The sequence below is a fragment of the Canis aureus genome, chromosome 32 (genome assembly GCF_053574225.1).
Source record: "Canis aureus isolate CA01 chromosome 32, VMU_Caureus_v.1.0, whole genome shotgun sequence".
NCBI lineage: Eukaryota > Metazoa > Chordata > Mammalia > Carnivora > Canidae > Canis > Canis aureus.
Genome location: NC_135642.1, coordinates 42,665,803 through 42,687,060, shown reverse-complemented (window position 1 = coordinate 42,687,060; position 21,258 = coordinate 42,665,803). Strand labels below are relative to the sequence as shown.

Here is a 21,258-nt window from a genome sequence, read left to right as displayed (position 1 = left end):
GCTCCATGCACCGGGAGCCCGACGTGGGACTCGATCCCGGGTCTCCAGGATCGCGCCCTAGGCCAAAGGCAGGCGCCAAACCGCTGCGCCACCCAGGGATCCGCCTCTTTGACCCATTTTTTAATTGAGTTGTTTGTTTTCTTATTGTCACTTTGTAGGATTTCTTTGTATATTCTGGATATTAATCCCTTATCAGATATATGATTTGCAAATATTTTCTCCTATTCTGTGGCTTATGTTTTCATTCTTTTGATAATGCCTTTTGGTGAGACCTGGGCCTTTTTCAGGTAACCCAAGTGCTTCTGGGGAGCTTATCCTCCCTTCACTGTGCATGAAGAAATCAAGGCCTTGTGAGAAGTCAGATGTTTTGAAGATGGGACATGACGGACTCTCTATTTAGCCATCGGGGTTTGGCCCACAAGGGTTGGTCCCTTCCTTCATGTTCCCCTCAAGTGTTCAAAGACTTGGGTCAAACAGGAAAGGAGAGAAAAGAGAGCAGTGAATAATGTGCCCACCAATGATTGAGGAAACAAACCTGGACCTACTCTTACAACTCAAGAAACCAGGGCTTCCTGATGTACACTGCAACATAGATGAAGCTTGAAAACATTACACTAAGTGAAGAAGCTGGTAACAAAAGACCACTAGTTATATAATTGCATGTTTGAAATGTCCACAGTAGGCAAATCTATAGAGACAAAAAGTAGATTAGTAGTTGCCTAGAACCGGAGGGACATGGAGGTGAGTTAGGGGAAATGGGGAGGGACTGCTAACAGGAATGGGATTGCTTTTCCAGTTGATGAGAAGGTTCTTCTTTTTTTATGAGAAGGTTCTAAAATTGATTACGGTGTGGTAGTACAACTCTATTGTGATATTGTGATTTATAAGAAATGTAGGGTTGAAAAAAAAAAAAAAGGAAATGTAGGGTTGGTCACTCAGATGACCAAAATATATTTCTTATATATATTTGGTCTTTGTCCACAGATCCTGGCTCAGAGCTCCCCAAACCCTTGGAATTCCCTAAGTGTTGAGATTAATGAAGGTGCCTTTTGTTATATTCACATGGATAACTTTTTTTTTTAATTTAATTTATTTATGATAGTCACACACAGAGAGATAGGCAGAGACACAGGCAGAGGGAGAAGCAGGCTCCATGCACTGGGAGCCAGACGTGGGATTCGATCCTGGGTCTCAAGGATCACGCCCTGGGCCAAAGGCAGGCGCCAAACCGCTGCGCCACCCAGGGATCCCTCACATAGATAACTTTTGAACTGCACTCAAGGGTGGGAACTGGTTGCCAGGAGATCCAACCATGTGATTAGAACGTTAGATCAGTCCTACTCCCTGACTTCCAAGGAGGGGTAAAGGTCTGGAGGATCAATCAGCCAATGGCCAAAGACAGTCCTGAGTATGCAATGAAGCCTCCATAAAATCCCAAAAGGGTTGGGGTTGAGAGCTTCCAGGTTGGTGAACACGCGGAGAATGGCAAGAGTGATGTGCTTGGAGAGGGCACGGAAGCTCTGTGCCTTCTTCCCCATGTCTCGCCCTGTGTATCTCTTTATCTGGCTGTTGACTCATATCATTTGTCATATCCTTTAATAAACTGGTAAACAAAAGTGTTTCCTTGAGTTCTGTGAGCCACTCTAGCAAATTAAAGAATGTAAGAAGGAGTCCGTTGGAACCTCCAATCTGAAGTTGATTGGTCAGAAGCGCAGCTGATAACAGCCTGGGGCTTGTGACTGGCAACTGAAGTCAGGGGTGGGGGGTAGTCTTGTAGGTTTGAGCCCTTAACCTGTGAAGTGTAAGCTTGCTATCTCTGGGTAGATAGTGTCAGAATCGAGTTGAATTCTTGGACACCCTGTTGGTGTCTGAGAATTGTTTGGTGGTGTGGGGAAGAGGGACCCACATGTTGAAACTGGGGCCAGGAACCCCCAAAGATCTGTGAACAGACTAAAAGCCATTGGACTGTATACATTAAGAAGATGAGGTGTATGGTGTGTGTATTATACCTCAATGAAACTTTTATTTAAGAAGAAGGAAAAAAAAACAAGGGTTGAGGCCCCATGGGTGATCCTTCCCCTCCCTCTGCTTTGGCATGCTGGTGCCTTCACTTGATGGAGAAGCGTGGCCGTGCCTGGACATGCTCACAGCGGGTGTGCTTCATGGTCAGCCCATAGATGGGGGTTAGGTCTACTTTCACACCTGCTGGCACGCTGAACTCCAGCCGCTGCAGCAAGATGGCTAGGAAGAGGAAGATCTCCCACTTGGCCAGGACCTCTCCTATGCACCGGCGCTTGCCCATGCCAAAGAGCATCACCTTCTCACTCAAGGTCTTGTTGATGGCGGTGCCATCTGCAGTGAGGAATCGCTCTGGCCGGAATGCAAATGGATCCCCCCACACCTGTCTGCAAGAGGAACAGAGGAGTCGGGATTTCTGGGCTAGGGAGACCCTAGGAAGAAAAGCCTGAGCAAGACTTCTGTTGATAGCACAAGGGTTAGAATAGATCAAGAGTAATGAGAAGAGAGTGGAGAGAGGAACCGAGATATACTTTCAAACTTATTTCTTTTACAAAGCTGTCTCTAAAACGACCCTGTTAATGGTGCTTTATCATAGTGTTATTTTAAAGAAATAATGGTTCAACTATAAGAAATTAAAAGAAGGAAAACATGGGATGCCTGGTGGCTCAGCGGTTGGGTGTCTGCCTTTGGCTCGGGGCATGACCACAGGATCTGGGATCGAGTCCCACATCAGACTCCCTGTGGGGAGCCTGCTTCTCCCTCTGCTTATGTCTCTGCCCCTTCTGTGTGTCTCTCATGAATAAATAAATAAGTAAATAAATAAATAAATAAATAAATCTTAAAAAAAAAAAAAGAAGGAAAACATTATCTCCATCCTACTGAACACAAGGAGTATCAGCTGTACCTCCTGGTTTATGCTTTATTGTTTTGGAATAACTGTTGACAGCATCCCTTTTCCTCAGAAGTACCTCAATTTGGATGGTAAATTATATGGTCCCCCTACCTGTAGGCTAGAGTGGGATTTTCCAAAGAGAGGTCGGTAGACCATTGACATACAATCACCTGAGATGTTCCACTTTACTTACCGAAGTGGAATCTTAGGGGATAGGCACCCTAACCTAACCAACCTCTGGTCATTTCCTATGTACACTAGTGTTTGAGAAATATGGACCTCAATTTTGTTACTTAGAACACATTACATAGGGCACCTGCCTGCAGCTCAGGTCATGATCCCAGGGTCCTGAGATTGAGCCCGCATCAGCGAGCAGTCTGCTTCTCTCTCTACCTCTCCTTGCTTGTGATCTCTCTCTCTCATGCTTTGTCTCAAATAAATAAACAAAATCTTTTTTTTTTTTTTAAAAAAAGAACATACTATATATATAACCATTGAGGCCCCATTCCTGTATTATACCCAGTTCCCAGGGGGACAAATAGCCTTCCTGACTGCTGAGCCTCATATATTTTTCAATGGGGGAGGTATACTCACTGGTCATGATTGACCTGCCACTGGTTTATGAAGACACAGCATTCCTTGGGAATGTAGAAGCCCTTTAACGTTGTGTCCTTTGTTGTGCTGAGGAGGGAAGAGGGCTCTGTCAGGCTCAGGGCAGGAACACTGGGGTGTGTCTCTGGGATCTACTTACTCCTTCTTCCACCCCAATAGCTTGTCCCCCACAGTCTCTATGTCCTACACTGGGAGGGACTATCAGGAGCACAGAAGGGGTGAAACTATCCTTCCTCTTCCTCAGCTTCTGTTCTTCAACTTCAGCAAGTGTTCACTAAACCTTTGTTTGTGTCCAGCTGTGCACTTGGCCATCCTCTGAAGCCAAGAAACTGGCAGTCTGGAGTATCCCTGGGTAGTTCCCAGCCTGACTGAGGAGTCAGACCTTCTACTCTGGGAATAAATAGACCAACATATGGGTAAGAGTAAATGTTCACTAAGTCTCTTGATGTTGTTAAAATCCCAGGACATAATCAAGGACAAATGGCTGAAAGTCCTACAATATATCAGAGAATGAAGCTGTGCCAGCTGGAAGAGTCAAGAAAGCCTGATAGTGAAGGGGAAATTTGTGTCAGGATTGACCTTGGGCAAGGGTAAGATCAGGTGGTGGGAGAAGAGGTTAAAAGGCATTCCAGGCAGAAGGTCCAGCATAAGCAAAATTGGAGGTTGACCGCATCATGCTGGGGAGGTACAGCGAGTCCAGCCCGGGTGGATTGAGAGTACTTGCAGGAAAGGAATGTGAGCAGAGGTGAATGAGAGCTGAGATCAGCAGTGTGACTTTCTCCTGAAAGCTGGGTAGTTTGATCATGGTTGGATTGGTTGTCGGCAGCCAAGAGGCTGAGGGGAACTTGGTGACGTGGCCAGAAGTGAGAGGCCGAGGTCTGAGCCAGATCCAGGGCTGAGAAGATGGGAGGAAGAAACATGGTGAAGGCTACAAAGGTGGCAAGGCAGAAGAAGCAGGCCTTACCTGTGGGGGATGGTGAAGGGGACAAAGGAGGTGTGTCGGAAGATCTCCAGGATGAAGGCCTCCATTAAGGGCAGCTGGGGCCTGTCAGAGAGGCGAGGCTGCCGTGCCCTGCCAATCACCGTGTCTGCAGAACACAGAAGACCAAACCGGGCTTAGGGCTGCCCCGACTGCTTCATGGTATCTAAGTCCCCTATTACATAGTACTGTCTGTTATATATCTAAGGCCCAGTAACCACCCTACCCCCAGCATGTTCTAGGCAAGGGTGGGCACCAGTGTATGCCCAGGGCTTACACATGGTAGGCACACAACAGCTATATGTCATTGAACAAAGAACCTGGGGATCTCAAGCTTCTCTTAGCTTGTGCATCTCTACCGCATACCCAACTCCTTCTGGATCTTTCTCTGTATCTCAGGGTTTGCCACAAGGTACATAAGACTCCAGGAAATGGCCGTTGTGACAGTGTCAAATCCTAGGCAGCATGATGCAAGGTGAGGAAGGGGGAAGACAAGAACAAGAAACCAACATTTACTAAGCATCCAACACTTACGTACCAAGCATTGCTTTCTCTGTCTCCACCCCCCATGATTTTCCGGAGAGTAGAGACTGGGTCTCCTAGTTTTATAATTAGCTGCTAGAATTACATGAGCACCCATTATTGTTCACGTGGGGAAACTGAGGCCCAGAAACAGACAGGGACTTAGTTGAATTTCCACTGGGAATTGTTGGCATGACCTGGACTCAGAACCCTGAACATGGGCCAGATGTCTGTGTCCTGCACTATCTGGTGTATAGTTGGCAAATTATCTGATGGACTCAGGGGCTGGACAAGTCTGTGGTCGAACAACAGGCATGGATGGATGGAAGGGACGTGGGTCTGGTTCCTACCGGCCCCAAAAATGTCGTTGATAATGTTGACTATCTTCTCATGGGAGATGTGGCCATCACTAGTCCTGGAGCTCTTCTCACTGTGCTTCAAGAGGGCGCCTGTGATGTCCTGGACACTGTGCTGTGGGGACACAAGCTTAGGGGCACCATGGCGCTTCCAGGTTGGACCTTGCCGTACCCTATATGGCACTGCCACCTGGATTCCAGGCAGTAGGTTGGGCTTACAGGAGGAACTGGTAGCAGCCTGGATACCTTCCCTCCCAATAACCTCAGGGGACCAATTTCAAAGGAAGAGCTTGTGGAGAGTACTGGCAGCCAAGTGCTACCTAGGTGTGGATAAGCCCCCGTCAGGGTTCGGGTTCCTGAAGAACAAAAGCCTTCTCATGGTAACATCCCCCCACATTGTGGAACTTTGCCAGGGCCCCATTCACAGCCAAATATCTCTGGGACTTTGAGCAACCCCAAGACGGAGGCAATTGGATGAGGAATATGAGCCCCAAGAGGGAGAAAGATCGGTCCCAGATGTTCCAGAGGCTTCCTAGGCCTTGGCAGCACATCAGCCGTGTGTGTACCTCAAAGCTGGGTGAGAGGGGCCACACCCATGCTCTGCAGGGTACCCCCTCACCACCAGCACCCTGGGCTCACCTCATCAAAGTCTTGATAGTGTTCCTGGACAATTTTCTGCAGGGACTGCACAAACGTCTGGTTGAAGTTCTTGAATCTCTGCAGGGCTGAGTTGGGCATATATTGGAGAATGGAGAAGAAGTCCACCGGGTTCCCGGAGGAGGCGGTCTCCACAAAATCATTGGAGCTCATTAGGAGGGGGAGCATTTCCTCACTTCTCTGAGAGAAGTGGTGCCCAAAGCACATTGCACCAATGACATTGGCCACTGACAGCAGCACTTGGTTGTAGGGATCAAAGCGCCCAACCTCTGCCATCTGCTCCTGCAGCCTGCTGAGAAGGGCCTCGGCCTCCTTGCTCACATGCTCTTCCAGGTAGCAAGAGCACGAGGAAGCCGGGTCGGAGGCAATGGAGAAGGTGTTGAGCGCGTTCTGAGCCAGGCGCCTGCGCGCAGCCCACACTGGTCCGGAGTCTGGGCTGAAGGTCAGGCTTTGGCCGTCGGTCACCAGAGAGAAGCTGTAGAGGTCGGGCCGGCCCTTGAAATCATCCCCCTGGCGCACCAGGGCCTGCCGGATGGTGTCCAGGCCACTGAGCACCAGCACGGGGGTGGAGCCGATGCGGATCTGCAGCACGTCCCCATAACGCTGGCTCAGCCTGGACAGCGCCAGGTGGGGGCTCTTGCCCAAGGTCAGCACGTTCCCGAGCAGGGGCCAGCCCCAGGGCCCCGGTGGACTCTTCAGGCCTTTGGGAAGCCGAGGCTGCCAGACCTTGACCACCCAGAGTACCAAGCAGAAGATGGTGGAGGCCAGGAGAAGTTCTGTGGCCATCTGGGACAATGCCATCTGTATCAACTACGGGGGAAGAAGAAGGAGGAGCCAAGCCAAGTGTCAAGTTGCAGCCAATCATTCATTCACTCACTCAGTCAATCCACACTGGCACCTGTTCAGTGCTTGGCTCCCCGCTGGACGCCAGAAAGACTAAGATACATCCGCCCTGGGTCCCGTGTGCCCAGAGCTCATCGTTAGAGCATCACAGAATCTCAGGCCTGGAAAGGAGCCTCAAAATTCCCAACCTGAGGGAATCACCTCCCCTGTGCCTCCCCTGTGCCATCACCTCAGTTTCCAATTCTGAGGCTGGAGTGGAGGCAACTGACACTTGAAAACAGGGAAGCCCCCTTACCAGGCCCCAGCTCAAGGTCATGCTGGACATCATGCCAAGCAGTCCCTGTCCATACTGGCTTCCTGCCAATACCTCCTTCTACCCAGGGTACAGGGAGCTGCTCCCCCCCAGCAACACGGAGGGGGCCAACATCCCAGGCTGATGCAAATGACTGGTGATGCCCCTTGCCCGAGGCATTCTTTACGACACCCCAGAAGACACCTCCTCTGAGGATGAGTCCCCATCCCCTCATAATCTCAGAGCCTGAGGTTGGGCTGCAGCCAGAGCCTCGGCTGCCCTCGTCCAGGTGGGGATCCCTCCCCATTTCTCCTTTTGAATCACTCCAAGGGCCCTTAAGATGGTCCAGTCCAAGCCGCTAATTTCAAAATGGAGAAACGGAGGTTTGGAGCTGGGCAGGGAGGCCTTGAACTCAGGCCTCCTACACCTAACCTCAGGTCCTTTCATTCCTCCATCTCCACTGTTCCCAGGATATATGGTAGAGTTTCCAGGGACTGGAAAATGAGCTCAAGAAACATACCTGAAGAGGCAGGAGCTTGAGATCAGTAGGATTGTGGAGGCTGGTACAGAGCTTCTGGCCCCTGGGGGAGGAGGCCTTTTATAAATACCACCCTCTCTCAGATTGGCCCAGCCATCCTGGCCACCTGATATCAGTTACCAAATGAAGCTGGAAGGCTCAGCCCTTGGCCTTGGGCCATGTTCTCTTGGCTCCATCTACTACCCAGGGCAGGTCTTCAGGGAGAGATGCCATGTCGCTAGGGAGGAACATCCAGCTCTTCTCAGGATCCAGGATCAGCCTACTTATTTCTCTCAAGGGCAGGACAAGGTGCTGAAAACAAGTCTCCTGGGTTGTCCCAGGTTCCTTTCTCACTGCACCCATGAGGAGGGACCCTCCTCTGTCCAGGCGGATGTGTTCCTCTTGGGAAGCGTGCTCTGTAGCACCCCTCCAACACCCTGCACAACCAGGTAGGGAATGGGCATGTTCTGGCCATCTCTGAATTTCAGTCCAAGTCCTTAATCTAAAACAAGAGACAGGGACTCCTGGGTGGCTCAGCGGTTGAGCGTCTTCCTCCGGCTCGGGGCCTCATCCTGGGGTCCCTAGATGGAGCCCACATATGGCCTCTTGCGGGGAGCCTGCTTCTACCTCTCCCTGTGTCTCTGCCTCTGGGTGTGTGTGTGTGTCTCTCATGAATAAATACATACAATCTTTTTTAAAAAATAAATAAAAACAAGAGACAATAAAGACCCTGCATTCTAAAGGGCAACTCCTTTGCCCTCCTCTATCCTTGTAAGAGATGATAAAAAACTTAAAATCAAGTGAAGAATATCCATGCTATGGGCTGTTCCTCATGGAAACGGGCTTAAATTCTTCAAAACAGTCAATATAATTTTTTTTTAAAAGGTCCTTTTCAAAAAAAAAAAAAGAAAGAAAAGGTCCTTTTCAACGGCAGCCCTGGTGGCGCAGCAGTTTGGTGCCGCCTTTAGCCTTGGGTGTGATCTTGGAGACCTGGGATTGAGTCCCACATCGGGCTCCCTGCATGGAGCCTACTTCGCCCTCTCCCTCTGTCTGTGTCTCTGCCTCTCTCTCTGTGTCTATGAATAAATAAATAAAATCTTTAAAAAAATAAAATAAAAAATTTAAAAAAAGGTCTTTTTCTAGGTTGAAGAGTGAAGAAACAAAACAACCAAATATTATATGTACAATTTCATGGGACCCTGGACCTAAAAACTGTTTAAAGTTACAAAAGACATTTTTGGGACAATTGGGGGTACATAAGCATGGACAGGAGATTAGAAAATATTATGGAATTAATGTGAGGTTTCTTTTTTTTTAAGATTTTATTTATTTGAGAGCAAGCTCGCAAGGTCATAAGTGGGGGGAGGGGCGGATGGAGAGGGAGAAGCAGACTCCTGCTGACTGTGGGGGGCAAGTGGGGGCGGAAGGCAGACTGGGCCTCCAGGTGCCCCTAATGTGAATTTTCTTAGTCATGAACATAGCACTGCAATTATGTGGGAGGATATTGTAGGAAATCCTAGGCGACTAAGATTGAGCATTCAGGGGTGAGGTGCCACGATTTCTGCAACTTACTGCTAAATGATTCTATTTAGTGATGGAATTAGAGGGACACTTGGGTGGCTTGGCAGGTGAGCACCTGCTTTCAGCTCAGGGCATGATCCTGGAGCCCCAGGTTCAAGTCCCACGTCGGGCTCCCTGCATGGAGCCTGCTTCTCCCTTGGCCTGAGTCTCTGCCTCTCTCTTTGTGTGTCTGTCATGAATAAATAAATAAGATCTTGAAGAAGAGGAAGAAGAAGAAGAAGAAGAAGAAGGAGAAGGAGAAGGAGAAGGAGAAGGAGAAGGAGAAGGAGAAGGAGAAGGAGAAGAAGGAGAAGGAGAAGGAGAAGGAGAAGGAGAAGAAGAAGGCTGTCCCCTGGACCAGCACACTGTGTACCTGCTTGAAATGTATCCCTGGATTGGGGGGGGAGCAGCTGTGATGGTGGGGGCAGCAGAGGGCAGCCTGCATGACAGAGTGGGGTGCAATACGAGGATATGAGTCTCCCGAGAGCCAGGTAGGCATCCTGAAGGCGCTGGACTCAAGCTGCATGCATGGGGGCTCACTGCAGAGGAGACCCTAGAAGCCACAGGGTGGGGGTGAGCTGGGGGGGCAGGAGGTCAGCCAGAGTCCAGGAGCCACTTAGGAACTCTGTGATGTGCAGGACAGCGGGGACCCTAAGGCACTTGATGAAAAGCCCGCAGGGGAACACCTGCTCCATAAGGGCACCCTTCACCCAGGGAGAAGATACACAGCACCAGCCGGATAGAGATTGGTGTCTCCTCCAGCACCCTCCCCCTGCACCCATCCAGGTGGAGAGGCCTGCAAGGTGGGGGGCCGGGGGAGGAAGGAGCACAGAAACAGAGCAGACTTCTCCCCTCCCCGTGGGGTCTCGTCGGGTCCGCAGAAGGCTGAGAACACGCCCCAGACTGGATGTGAGGAGCAAATTTAGATTTAGTCGGGACTGGGCTCTCTCATTCCTGGAAACGAGAAAGCTGTGTGCTCAATCTGGGCCGCAGTCACGGCCACGGCTGGGGAGTCTGGAGGAGCCGCCGAGCAGGTGTGAGGACCGCGGCTGAGAGAAAGGACGACAGTCTTCAGTCTGTGTCTCTACTAGGTTCCGCTCACGCAATAAAAAGATCAGGGTCTGAGCCGAGGCTGAGTTTTAGGGAACACCGCTCTCGGTCTGCCTGCGTCTCCCTCCCCACCTCCCTCCCTGCCTCCCTCCCTCCCTCACCCCGTCTCCCTCTCCCTCTCCCCCTCTCTGGCGCTCACTCCTTAATGAACTAAAGTCGTGCTTTATTCAATCTCCTTAGTTTTAGCCTGATGTCCTCTCCTGTTCCAGGATCCCATCGAGGAAGACACCACATTATACTGAGTGACCATGTGTCGTTAAGCTCCCCTTGGCTGTGACGTTTCTGACTATCTTTGTTTTTGATGACCTTGAGAGTTTTCAGGAATACTGGCCTGGTATTCCACAGGAGGCCCAGTACTGGAAACTGTCTGCTTCTCTCACGTTGAGGCTGGGGTTATGGGTTATTGGCAGGAGGACCATAGAAGTAAAGTGCCATCTTACTCACATCATGTCAAGGCTAGATATTGTCAGCCTGACTCAGGATGGTTGATGTTGGCCTTAATCAACCTGTTGAAGTAGTGTTTGTCAAGTTTCTTCGTGGTGAGTCATTCTTTCCACTCCTTACCATACTGATCTCCTTGGAAGAAGTCACTGTGAATGGCCCACACCTATGGAGAGGGGACTCCTGCTCCTCTTCCTTGAGGACGGAGTATCTACGTAAAGTATTTGAACTTCTACTTATCTTTTTATTTTTAATAAAAATCTTAAAACGTTTATTCAATGCTAAGGACCATGCAGAAAAGCACAGCTGTCATGTACAACTTGAATTTTTACAGATTTAACAAAGCCACATAACCAGCCCTCAGATCAAGAGAAAGAACATGACCAGCACCCCAGAACCCCCTTGGGTAACCCCTAGTTACCCAAGGGTAACTACAACCCCAAGTTCTAATAGTGTACATTACTTGGGTCTGTTTTTGTTCTTTCTATAAATGAAATCATGCTGTGTGTACTCTTTTTTTGGTCACGGAATATTTTGTTAATTAACAGATTTTATTTTTTATTTATTACTTAAAAGATTGTATTTATTTGAGATAGAAAGAGAGAGGAAGAGCAGACCAGCAGGGGGAGAGGCAGAGGGGAGGGAGAAGCAGGCTCCCCGCTGAGCAGAGAGTCCAGAGCCTGGCTGCATCTAGGACCCTGGGATCATGACCTGAGCTGAAGGCAGATGCCTAACCGACTGAGCCACCAAGGGACCCCCAGATTTGATTTGATTTGATTTTTAAAAAATATTTTATTTATTTATTCATGAGAGAGAGAGAGAGAGGCAGAGACACAGGCGGAAGGAGAAGCAGGCTCCACGCAGGGAGCCCGATGTGGGACTCGATCCCTAGTCTCCAGATCACGCCCTGGGCTGAAGGCGGAGCCAAACCGCTGCGCCACCAGGGCTGCCCCAGGTTTTATTTTTAACAATAGTCTTAGCTTTATAGAAAAATCAAGTGGAAAAAAGAAAAATAAAAAGAAAAATTGAGTGGAAAGTACAGAAAACTGCGACATATTCCCTACACCCATGCACACTTTCATGGGGTTGATACTCACATTTGTATCACTTGATGCAACTGGTGTATGAATATTGAAACATTAGTAATAACTAAAGTCTGCAGTTTACATTAAAGTACACACTAAATCAAAGTACACCCTATATTGCAGGGCTCTCTGAATTTTTTTAAATTTTATTTATTTTTTCATGAGAGACACACTGAGAGAGGCAGAAACATTGGCAGAGGGAAAAGCAGGCTCCGCGCAGGGAGCCCGATGTGGGACTCGATCCCGGGACCACAGGATCACACCCTGGGCCAAAGGCAGGCACTTAACCGCCAAGTCACCGAGGCGATCCCAGGCTCTATAATTTGTTTTCACTTTCTTATGAGTCAACTATAAAAGATAAATTTAACATTTCAGCCACTTTTTAAAAAAAAATTTTTTTAATTTATTTATGATTGGCACACAGTGAGAGAGAGAGAGGCAGAGACACAGGCAGAGGGAGAAGCAGGCTCCATGCACCAGGAGCCCGACGTGGGATTCAATCCCGCGTCTCCAGGATCGTGCCCTGGGCCAAAGGCAGGCGCCAAACCACTGCGCCACCCAGGGATCCCCCATTTCAGCCACTTTTAAAAAGATTTTATTTATTCATGAAACACAGAGGGAGACAGAGAGAGAGAGAGACAGAGAGAGAGAGATGCAGAGAAGCAGGCTCCATGCAAGGAGCCGGATGTGGGACTCCATCCCAGGAATCTGGGTCAAGCCTGGGACTGAAGGCGAAGGCGGTGCTAAACCGCTGGGCCACCAGGGCTGCCCTTGTTTTGCTTTCTTTAAGAGAAAGCTTTTCTTTCCTTTTTTTTTTTTTGTTTTGTTTTTGTTTTGTTTTAAAGATTTCATTTGTTTGAGAGAGAGAAAGAGAACACACACAAGAGAGGGGAGGGGCAGAGGGAGAAGTAGATTCCCCGCTGAGCAGGGAGCCCATCTTAGAGCTCCATTCCTGGACCCTAGGTCACAACTTGAGCTAAAGTCAGGTGCTTAACCGGCTAAACCACCCAGGCCCCCCTTGCACATGTTTTTGTATGTATTTCTGTCACGTATAGACCCATGAGTAGACATGCTAGGTCATAGACTAGACATATGTCCGATGCTAGTAGATTCTACAGAAACAGAACAATTTTTCAGAGTACTTGCGCCAATAGGCATGCCCACCAGCTTGCTCACTACCATGGAATATTTTTAATATTTTTCATTTTATCCATTCTGGAGTGCATATTGACCGCTTCACTTTTTAAAATCCCTCAGTGCTTCCCAGAGATTTCAAGCTAAAAACCAAACTCCTTCGCTTAGTACCCAAAGGCTTCAGCAGGCGCTCTTGCTCACCTCTCTGGATCTGTTTGCCCCCATGACCCCTCCAGCCCCACCACCATCGTCTTTCTCCTTAGGTTTATCCCTTTTCTTGAAACTCATGCCTCACCCTGCATTCTCTGGCCAGCTCCTGCTCATCGTTCTATACCCTGCTCAGCTGTCACCACACTGCTCCGCTCTGAGTTCCCACAGGCCCCATACTGCCCTCCTCTAAGGCACCCTTCATGCTGCCTCCCCTTTGGACTGTGAGCTTCAAGGTCGAGGTAGCCTCTGCTTCTCTTCTTATCTCTAGTTCCTAGCACGGGGACGGGCACGCATGTATTCAGAACAAGATTTGCTGAATCAGTTAGTGTTCACAAGTAAGAATGCTAACCGGCACGGAGCTTTGTGAAGACTCTGCTTTGGGCCTTTCCTGCATTGCTTTTATGGAACTTGCAAGTAATAATCCTTACGGTTAAAATTTATGGAGCACCTGCTATGCCTTAACCTCTGTGCTGCATGTTGAGGTCGGCCGTCTCTGTTTTAGCTTCATAGCAATCCTATCCTGAGGAGAGGATCTCAGGGAAACACAGGACGTGGCTAAGGTTAAGGTGAGGGGAAGGTTAAGAGCACCCCTGGGTCACTCGACAAATTTATTCTGTGCATTCATCAGGATGGCTGGGGGTCAGGACTCAGGAATTGACAGCTCCTGTCTTGCTCGTTGTTTTTGCCTCTTACTTCCATTCTCACTATGCCACGGCTCTGGCCACAGGAAGCCGTGGCTTCTGGCTGGTCCATGGTCTAAGCCAAATTCCAGCCAACTGTGGGCCTCTGAAGGCAGGGGCTGAGCCCCATTTGTCTCTGTTTCCAGACCTGGCAGAGAAGGAGAACCCTGGTGGACACAGGTGAGTCATAAATGCAGGTGGACTGGAATCTATGAGATATGGACCCGGAGCTTCCATCCTGGACGCCCAGTCACCCGCTGTGAGTGTGCACCCAGAGGCCCCCTCCCACAGCACCCGCATATGCCCAAATGAGGCCTGTCATTCCCTGTGCACACGCTGCCCCTCTGATCTCACCCCAGCCAGAAGCCGGGAATCCTGGAGGTCTCTCTCTGTCATTCCCCACCAGCCGGGTTCTCAGGATTCTACATATATTAGTTTCAGTGCACAACGTGATTCAATGTTTGTATATGTTGCAAAATGGTCACCACAATAAGTCTAGTTAACACCCATCACCAAACACAGTCACATTTTTTCTCTGATGAGAACTTTTAGGTTTCCTCTTTTAGCAACTTTCAAATATATGATACAGTATATAATTATGGTCACCATGCTGTACATTATATCCCAGTAATTTATCTATTCTAATAGATGGAACTTTGTACTTTTTAAAAAAAGAGTTTTATTTATTTGAGAGAGAGAGAGAGAGCATGAGAGTGAGTGGGGGGAGGAGCAGATGTAACAGGGGAGAGAGAAAGAGAGAGAGAGAGAGACAGAGAGAGAGAGAGAGAGAGAGAATCTCCAGCAGACTTCTCGCTGAGCCCAGAGCCCGTGACCTCAAGATCATGACCTGAGGTGAAGTCAAGAGTCAGATACTTCATTGACTGAGTCATCCAGATGCCCCAGAAGTTTGAGCTTTTAACCCTCTTCTTCCATTTTATTCTCCCTCTACCCTCTCCCTCTGGAAACCATCAATCTGGTCTCCGTATCTATGAGCTCAGTTTGTTTGTTGTTTGTTTTTTAGATTTCACATATAGAAGCGATCTGACTTATTTTACTTAGCATATGACCTCAAGATTCATCCATATTGTCACAAATGGCAAGATTTCCTTCTTTTTCATGGCTGAATGATATTCCTGTGTGTGTATGTACCACATTTTCTTTTTTTTGTACATTTTTTTTAAAGATTTTATTTATTTATTCATGATAGTCACACAGAGAGAGAGAGAGAGAGAGGCAGAGACACAGGCAGAGGGAGAAGCAGGCCCCATGCAGGGAACCCGACGTGGGACTCGATCCCGGGTCCCCAGGATCGCGCCCTGGGCCAAAGGCAGGCGCCAAACCAATGCGCCACCCAGGGATCCCCTTTAAAATATTTTATTGATTTATTCATGAGAGAGAGAGGCCAAGACATAGACAGAGGGAGAAGTAGGGTCCCTGCGAGGAGTCTGATGCAGGACTCAAACCCTGGACCCCAGGATCACGACCTGAGCCAAAGGCAGACGCTCAACTCCTGAGCTCACCAGGCGTCCCTGAATCATATTTTCTTTATCCATCCTTTGTTGACAGACACTTAAGTTGCTACATATCTTGGATGCTGTAAATAATGTTGCAATGACTATGAGAGTACATACCTCTTTTCAGGTTAGTGGGTTGTTGTTGTTGTTGTTGTTGTTGTTGTTGTTTTGTTTTGTTTTAGTGTCTTTGTTGGAAAAATACCTGGAAGTGGAATTGCTGGATTATATAGTAGTTCTATTTTTGAGTTTTTGAGGAACCCCTTACTGTTTTCCATAGTGGCCTTACCACGTTACATATGCACCAACTGGACACAAGAGTTCCCTTTTCTCCACATCCTCATGGACATTTGTTATTTCCTGTCCTTTTGACAATAGCCATTCTGACAGGTGCAAGGTGGCTCATTGTGGTTTGATTTGCATTTCCCTGATGATCATGTTGCTCAGCACCTTTTCATGTGCTTTTTGGCCATTTGTATGTCTTCTTTGGAAAAAAGGAGGAGGGGCTGAGGGAGAAGCAGGCTCCCCACTGAGCAGGGAGCCTGATATGGAGCTCGATCCCAGGACCCAAGGATCATGATCTGAGCTGAAGACAGATGCTTAACTGACTGAGACACCTAGGTGCCTCAGGTCTTTTTCAAATTTTTTTTTTTTTATCAATGTCTTACAGTTTCCAGTGGATGTGTCTTTCATCTTCTTGATTAAATTTATTCCTAGGTATTTTATTGTTTTTGTTTATTTACGTAAGCTCTACACCCAACATGGTGCTCAAACTCAACAACCCCGAGATCAAAGGTCACTTGCTCTACAAACTGAGCCAGCCAAGAACACTCCCATTATTGTTTTTGAAGCAATGGTAAATGAGATTGAGTTCTTAATTTCTCACTCTTTTTAAAATTTTTTAAAGATTTTATTTATTTATTAATGAGACAGAGAGAGAGAGAGAGAGAGAGAAGGGGCAGAGACACAGGCAGAGGGAGAAGCAGGCCCCATGCAGGAAGCCGGATATAGAACTTGATCCCAGGTCTCCAGGATCAGGCCCTGAGCTGAAGGTGATGCTAAACCGCTTAGCCACCTGGGCCGCCCTCTCTTTTTTTTTGAGAGAGAGAAAGAGAGCACATGCATGTGGGTGGGTGGGAGAGGGGCAGAGGGAAAGGGAGAGAGAGAATCTTAAGCAGGCTCCATGTCTAGTGTGGAGCCCAATAAGGCTTCACCTCACAACCCCATGATCATGATCTGAACTGAAATCAAGAGCCAGATGCTTAACCAACTGAGCCACCCAGGCACCCCTTAATTTCTCTTTCTCCTACTTCATTATTAGTATATAGAAATGCAACAGATTTCTGTATATTAATTTTATATTCTGCAACTTTATCAAATTATTGATCAGTTTTAATAAGTTTTTGTTTTTTGGTGGAGTCTTTAGGGTTTTATGTATTTAATATCACATCATCTGCAAATAGTGACAGTATTACTATGCCCTTTTCTTTCCTTCTTTTTTAAGATTTTATTTCTTTATTCATGAGAGACACAGAAAGAGAGGCAGAGACACAGGCAGAGGGAGAAGCAGGCTCCATGCAGGGAGCCCGATGTGGGACTCGATCTCGGGACTCCGGGATCACGCCCTGAGCCAAAGGCAGATACTCAACCACTGAGCCACCCGGGTGTCCCTACGGAGAAGTTTTTGATTACTGATTTAATCTGTAATCAGCCTCTTCAGACTTTTTTATTTCTTCATGATTAAGTCTTAGTAGGTTACATGTTTCTAGGAACCTATTCATTTCTTCCAGGTTGTCTGATTTGTTGGCATATTTTTGTCCATAGTCATCTCATGATCCTTTGTATTTCTGTGGTATCAGTTGTAAGTCTCCTCTTTCATTTTTTTTAAAGATTTTATTTATTTACTCATGAGACAGACAGAGAGAGAGAGAGGGAGAGAGAGGCAGAGACACAGGCAGAGGGAGGAGCAGGCTCCATGCAGGGAGCATGACTCGGGACTCGATCCCGGGTCTCCAGGATCAGGCCCTGGGCCAAAGGTGGCACTAAACTGCTGAACCACATGGGCTGCCCTCCTCTTTCATTTATGATTCTATTGATTTGAGTCTCTTATTTTCTCGTGAGTTTTTTCGTGAGTCTAGCTAAAGGCATGTCAGTTTTGTTCATCTTTACACTGATCTTTTCCATTGTCTTTTTACTCCCTATTTCATTTATTTCCACTCTTACCTTCATTATTTCCTTTCTTCTACTAACATAGGGCTCCATTTGTTCTTATTTTTCTAGTTCCTTGTGGTGTAAAGTTAGATTGTTTATTTGATATTTTCTTGTTTCTTGAGGTATGCCTTTATTGCTATGAACTTCCCTCTTAGAACTGTTTCTGCTACAGTTTTGGTATATTATGTTTCCATTTTTATTTCTCTCAAGGTATTTTTAAAAAGGATTTATTTATTTGAGAGAGAGAAAAGATATATGGGGAGAGGGCGGAGGGAGAGGGAGAGGGAGAGAGAAATCCAAGCAGACACTGTGCTAAGCATGGAGCCCCACGCAGGGCTGGATCATGACCCTGAGATCACAATCTGAGCCAAAACCAAGAGTCAGATGCTTAACCAACTGTGTCACTCAGAAACCCTTCAAAGTAATTTTTTCTTTCTCTGTTGATTTCTTCTTTGACTCATTGGTTGTTCGGTAGCGTGCTGTTGAACCTCCGTGTGTTTGTTGATTTCTAGATTCATACCATTGTGAAAACACGCTTCATAGGAGTTCAGTCTTTTCAAGTTTATTAAGACTCGTTTGTGCCAACCATGTGGTCTATCATAGAGTGCTCTGGGGTACCTGGGTGGTTCAGATGGTTAAGCATATGACCTCAGCTCAGGTTATGATCTTAGGGTTCTGGGAGTGCGCCCCAAGTCAGCCTCCTTGCTCAGTAGGGACTCTGCATGTCCCTCTCCCTCTACCCTTCCCCCTACTCATGCTCTCTCTCTCTCTTAAATAAATAAAATCTTTTTTAAAAAAGAATATTCTGGGCAGCCCAGGTGGCTCAGCTGTTTAGCGCTGCCTTCATCTCAGGGCGTGATTCTGGAGACATGGGATCGAGTCCCACGTCGGGCTCCCTGCATGGAGCCTACTTCTCCCTCTGCCTGTGTCATTGCCTCTTTGTGTGTGTGTCTCATGAGTAAATAAATAAAATATTTTAAAAAAATAAATAAAATCTTTTAAAGTATATATTCTATGTATAGTTGAGAAGAATGTACAATCTCTTGCTTTTAGATGGAATGTTCTTTATATATCTGTTAACTCCACCTAGTCTAAATGTCATTAAAAGCCAATGCTTCCTTATTGATTTTCTATCTGGATGATCTGTCCTTAATGAAAGTGGGGTATTGGGCAGCCCGGGTGGCTCAGAGGTTTAGCACCGCCTTCAGCCCAGGGCGCGATCCGAGAGACCCAGGATCGAGTCCCACGTTGGGCTCCCGGCATGGAGTCTGCTTCTCCCTCTGCCTGTATCTCTGCCTCTCTCTCTGTGTCTCTTATGAATAAATAATAAAATCTTTAAATTATATATATATATATATACGTATATATATAACAAGTTATATTTATAGCCATCTAGATTTTAAATTATTATTATAACCATTCTAGCATGTATGAAGTGGTATCTCACTGTGGTTTTGACTTGCATTTCCCTAATAACTAATGATGTTTGGCAACTTTTCATGTACTTGTTGTCCTCTTGCATATCTTCTTTAGAGAAGTCTATTCAAGTCTTTGACTCATTTTTTTTTTTTTTTTAATTTAGATAGTCACACAGAGAGAGAGAGAGAGGCAGAGGGAGAAGCAGGCTCCATGCACCGGGAGCCCGACGTGGGACTCGATCCCGGGTCTCCAGGATCGCGCCCTAGGCCAAAGGCAGGCGCCAAACCGCTGCGCCACCCAGGGATCCGCCTCTTTGACCCATTTTTTAATTGAGTTGTTTGTTTTCTTATTGTCACTTTGTAGGATTTCTTTGTATATTCTGGATATTAATCCCTTATCAGATATATGATTTGCAAATATTTTCTCCTATTCTGTGGCTTATGTTTTCATTCTTTTGATAATGCCTTTTGGTGAGACCTGGGCCTTTTTCAGGTAACCCAAGTGCTTCTGGGGAGCTTATCCTCCCTTCACTGTGCATGAAGAAATCAAGGCCTTGTGAGAAGTCAGATGTTTTGAAGATGGGACATGACGGACTCTCTATTTAGCCATCGGGGTTTGGCCCACAAGGGTTGGTCCCTTCCTTCATGTTCCCCTCAAGTGTTCAAAGACTTGGGTCAAACAGGAAAGGAGAGAAAAGAGAGCAGTGAATAATGTGCCCACCAATGATTGAGGAAACAAACCTGGACCTACTCTTACAACTCAAGAAACCAGGGCTTCCTGATGTACACTGCAACATAGATGAAGCTTGAAAACATTACACTAAGTGAAGAAGCTGGTAACAAAAGACCACTAGTTATATAATTGCATGTTTGAAATGTCCACAGTAGGCAAATCTATAGAGACAAAAAGTAGATTAGTAGTTGCCTAGAACCGGAGGGACATGGAGGTGAGTTAGGGGAAATGGGGAGGGACTGCTAACAGGAATGGGATTGCTTTTCCAGTTGATGAGAAGGTTCTTCTTTTTTTATGAGAAGGTTCTAAAATTGATTACGGTGTGGTAGTACAACTCTATTGTGATATTGTGATTTATAAGAAATGTAGGGTTGAAAAAAAAAAAAAAGGAAATGTAGGGTTGGTCACTCAGATGACCAAAATATATTTCTTATATATATTTGGTCTTTGTCCACAGATCCTGGCTCAGAGCTCCCCAAACCCTTGGAATTCCCTAAGTGTTGAGATTAATGAAGGTGCCTTTTGTTATATTCACATGGATAACTTTTTTTTTTAATTTAATTTATTTATGATAGTCACACACAGAGAGATAGGCAGAGACACAGGCAGAGGGAGAAGCAGGCTCCATGCACTGGGAGCCAGACGTGGGATTCGATCCTGGGTCTCAAGGATCACGCCCTGGGCCAAAGGCAGGCGCCAAACCGCTGCGCCACCCAGGGATCCCTCACATAGATAACTTTTGAACTGCACTCAAGGGTGGGAACTGGTTGCCAGGAGATCCAACCATGTGATTAGAACGTTAGATCAGTCCTACTCCCTGACTTCCAAGGAGGGGTAAAGGTCTGGAGGATCAATCAGCCAATGGCCAAAGACAGTCCTGAGTATGCAATGAAGCCTCCATAAAATCCCAAAAGGGTTGGGGTTGAGAGCTTCCAGGTTGGTGAACACGCGGAGAATGGCAAGAGTGATGTGCTTGGAGAGGGCACGGAAGCTCTGTGCCTTCTTCCCCATGTCTCGCCCTGTGTATCTCTTTATCTGGCTGTTGACTCATATCATTTGTCATATCCTTTAATAAACTGGTAAACAAAAGTGTTTCCTTGAGTTCTGTGAGCCACTCTAGCAAATTAAAGAATGTAAGAAGGAGTCCGTTGGAACCTCCAATCTGAAGTTGATTGGTCAGAAGCGCAGCTGATAACAGCCTGGGGCTTGTGACTGGCAACTGAAGTCAGGGGTGGGGGGTAGTCTTGTAGGTTTGAGCCCTTAACCTGTGAAGTGTAAGCTTGCTATCTCTGGGTAGATAGTGTCAGAATCGAGTTGAATTCTTGGACACCCTGTTGGTGTCTGAGAATTGTTTGGTGGTGTGGGGAAGAGGGACCCACATGTTGAAACTGGGGCCAGGAACCCCCAAAGATCTGTGAACAGACTAAAAGCCATTGGACTGTATACATTAAGAAGATGAGGTGTATGGTGTGTGTA

At 47.1% G+C, this 21,258-nt stretch overlaps 1 protein-coding gene across 2 annotated transcripts; it reads right to left on the bottom strand.

Moving 5' to 3' along the window:
- Positions 1–1,990: 1,990 nt before the first annotated feature.
- Positions 1,991–7,737, bottom strand: LOC144303543 (cytochrome P450 1A2-like). 2 transcript variants are annotated; one of them, XM_077881913.1, is made up of 7 exons: positions 7,693–7,737; positions 6,020–6,847; positions 5,375–5,495; positions 4,869–4,958; positions 4,488–4,611; positions 3,506–3,592; positions 1,991–2,405 (listed from the first exon to the last, which is right to left on the bottom strand). In XM_077881913.1, the coding sequence occupies exons 2-7, from the start codon at positions 6,836–6,838 to the stop codon at positions 2,108–2,110; spliced, it is 1,539 nt and encodes a 512-aa protein (XP_077738039.1). In that variant the 5' UTR covers positions 6,839–6,847; positions 7,693–7,737; the 3' UTR covers positions 1,991–2,107. The 2 variants fall into 2 exon arrangements, with proteins under 2 accessions (XP_077738039.1, XP_077738038.1); XM_077881912.1 differs by lacking the exon at positions 7,693–7,737 and having other exon boundaries at positions 5,375–5,510; positions 6,020–6,877.
- Positions 7,738–21,258: the final 13,521 nt, after the last annotated feature.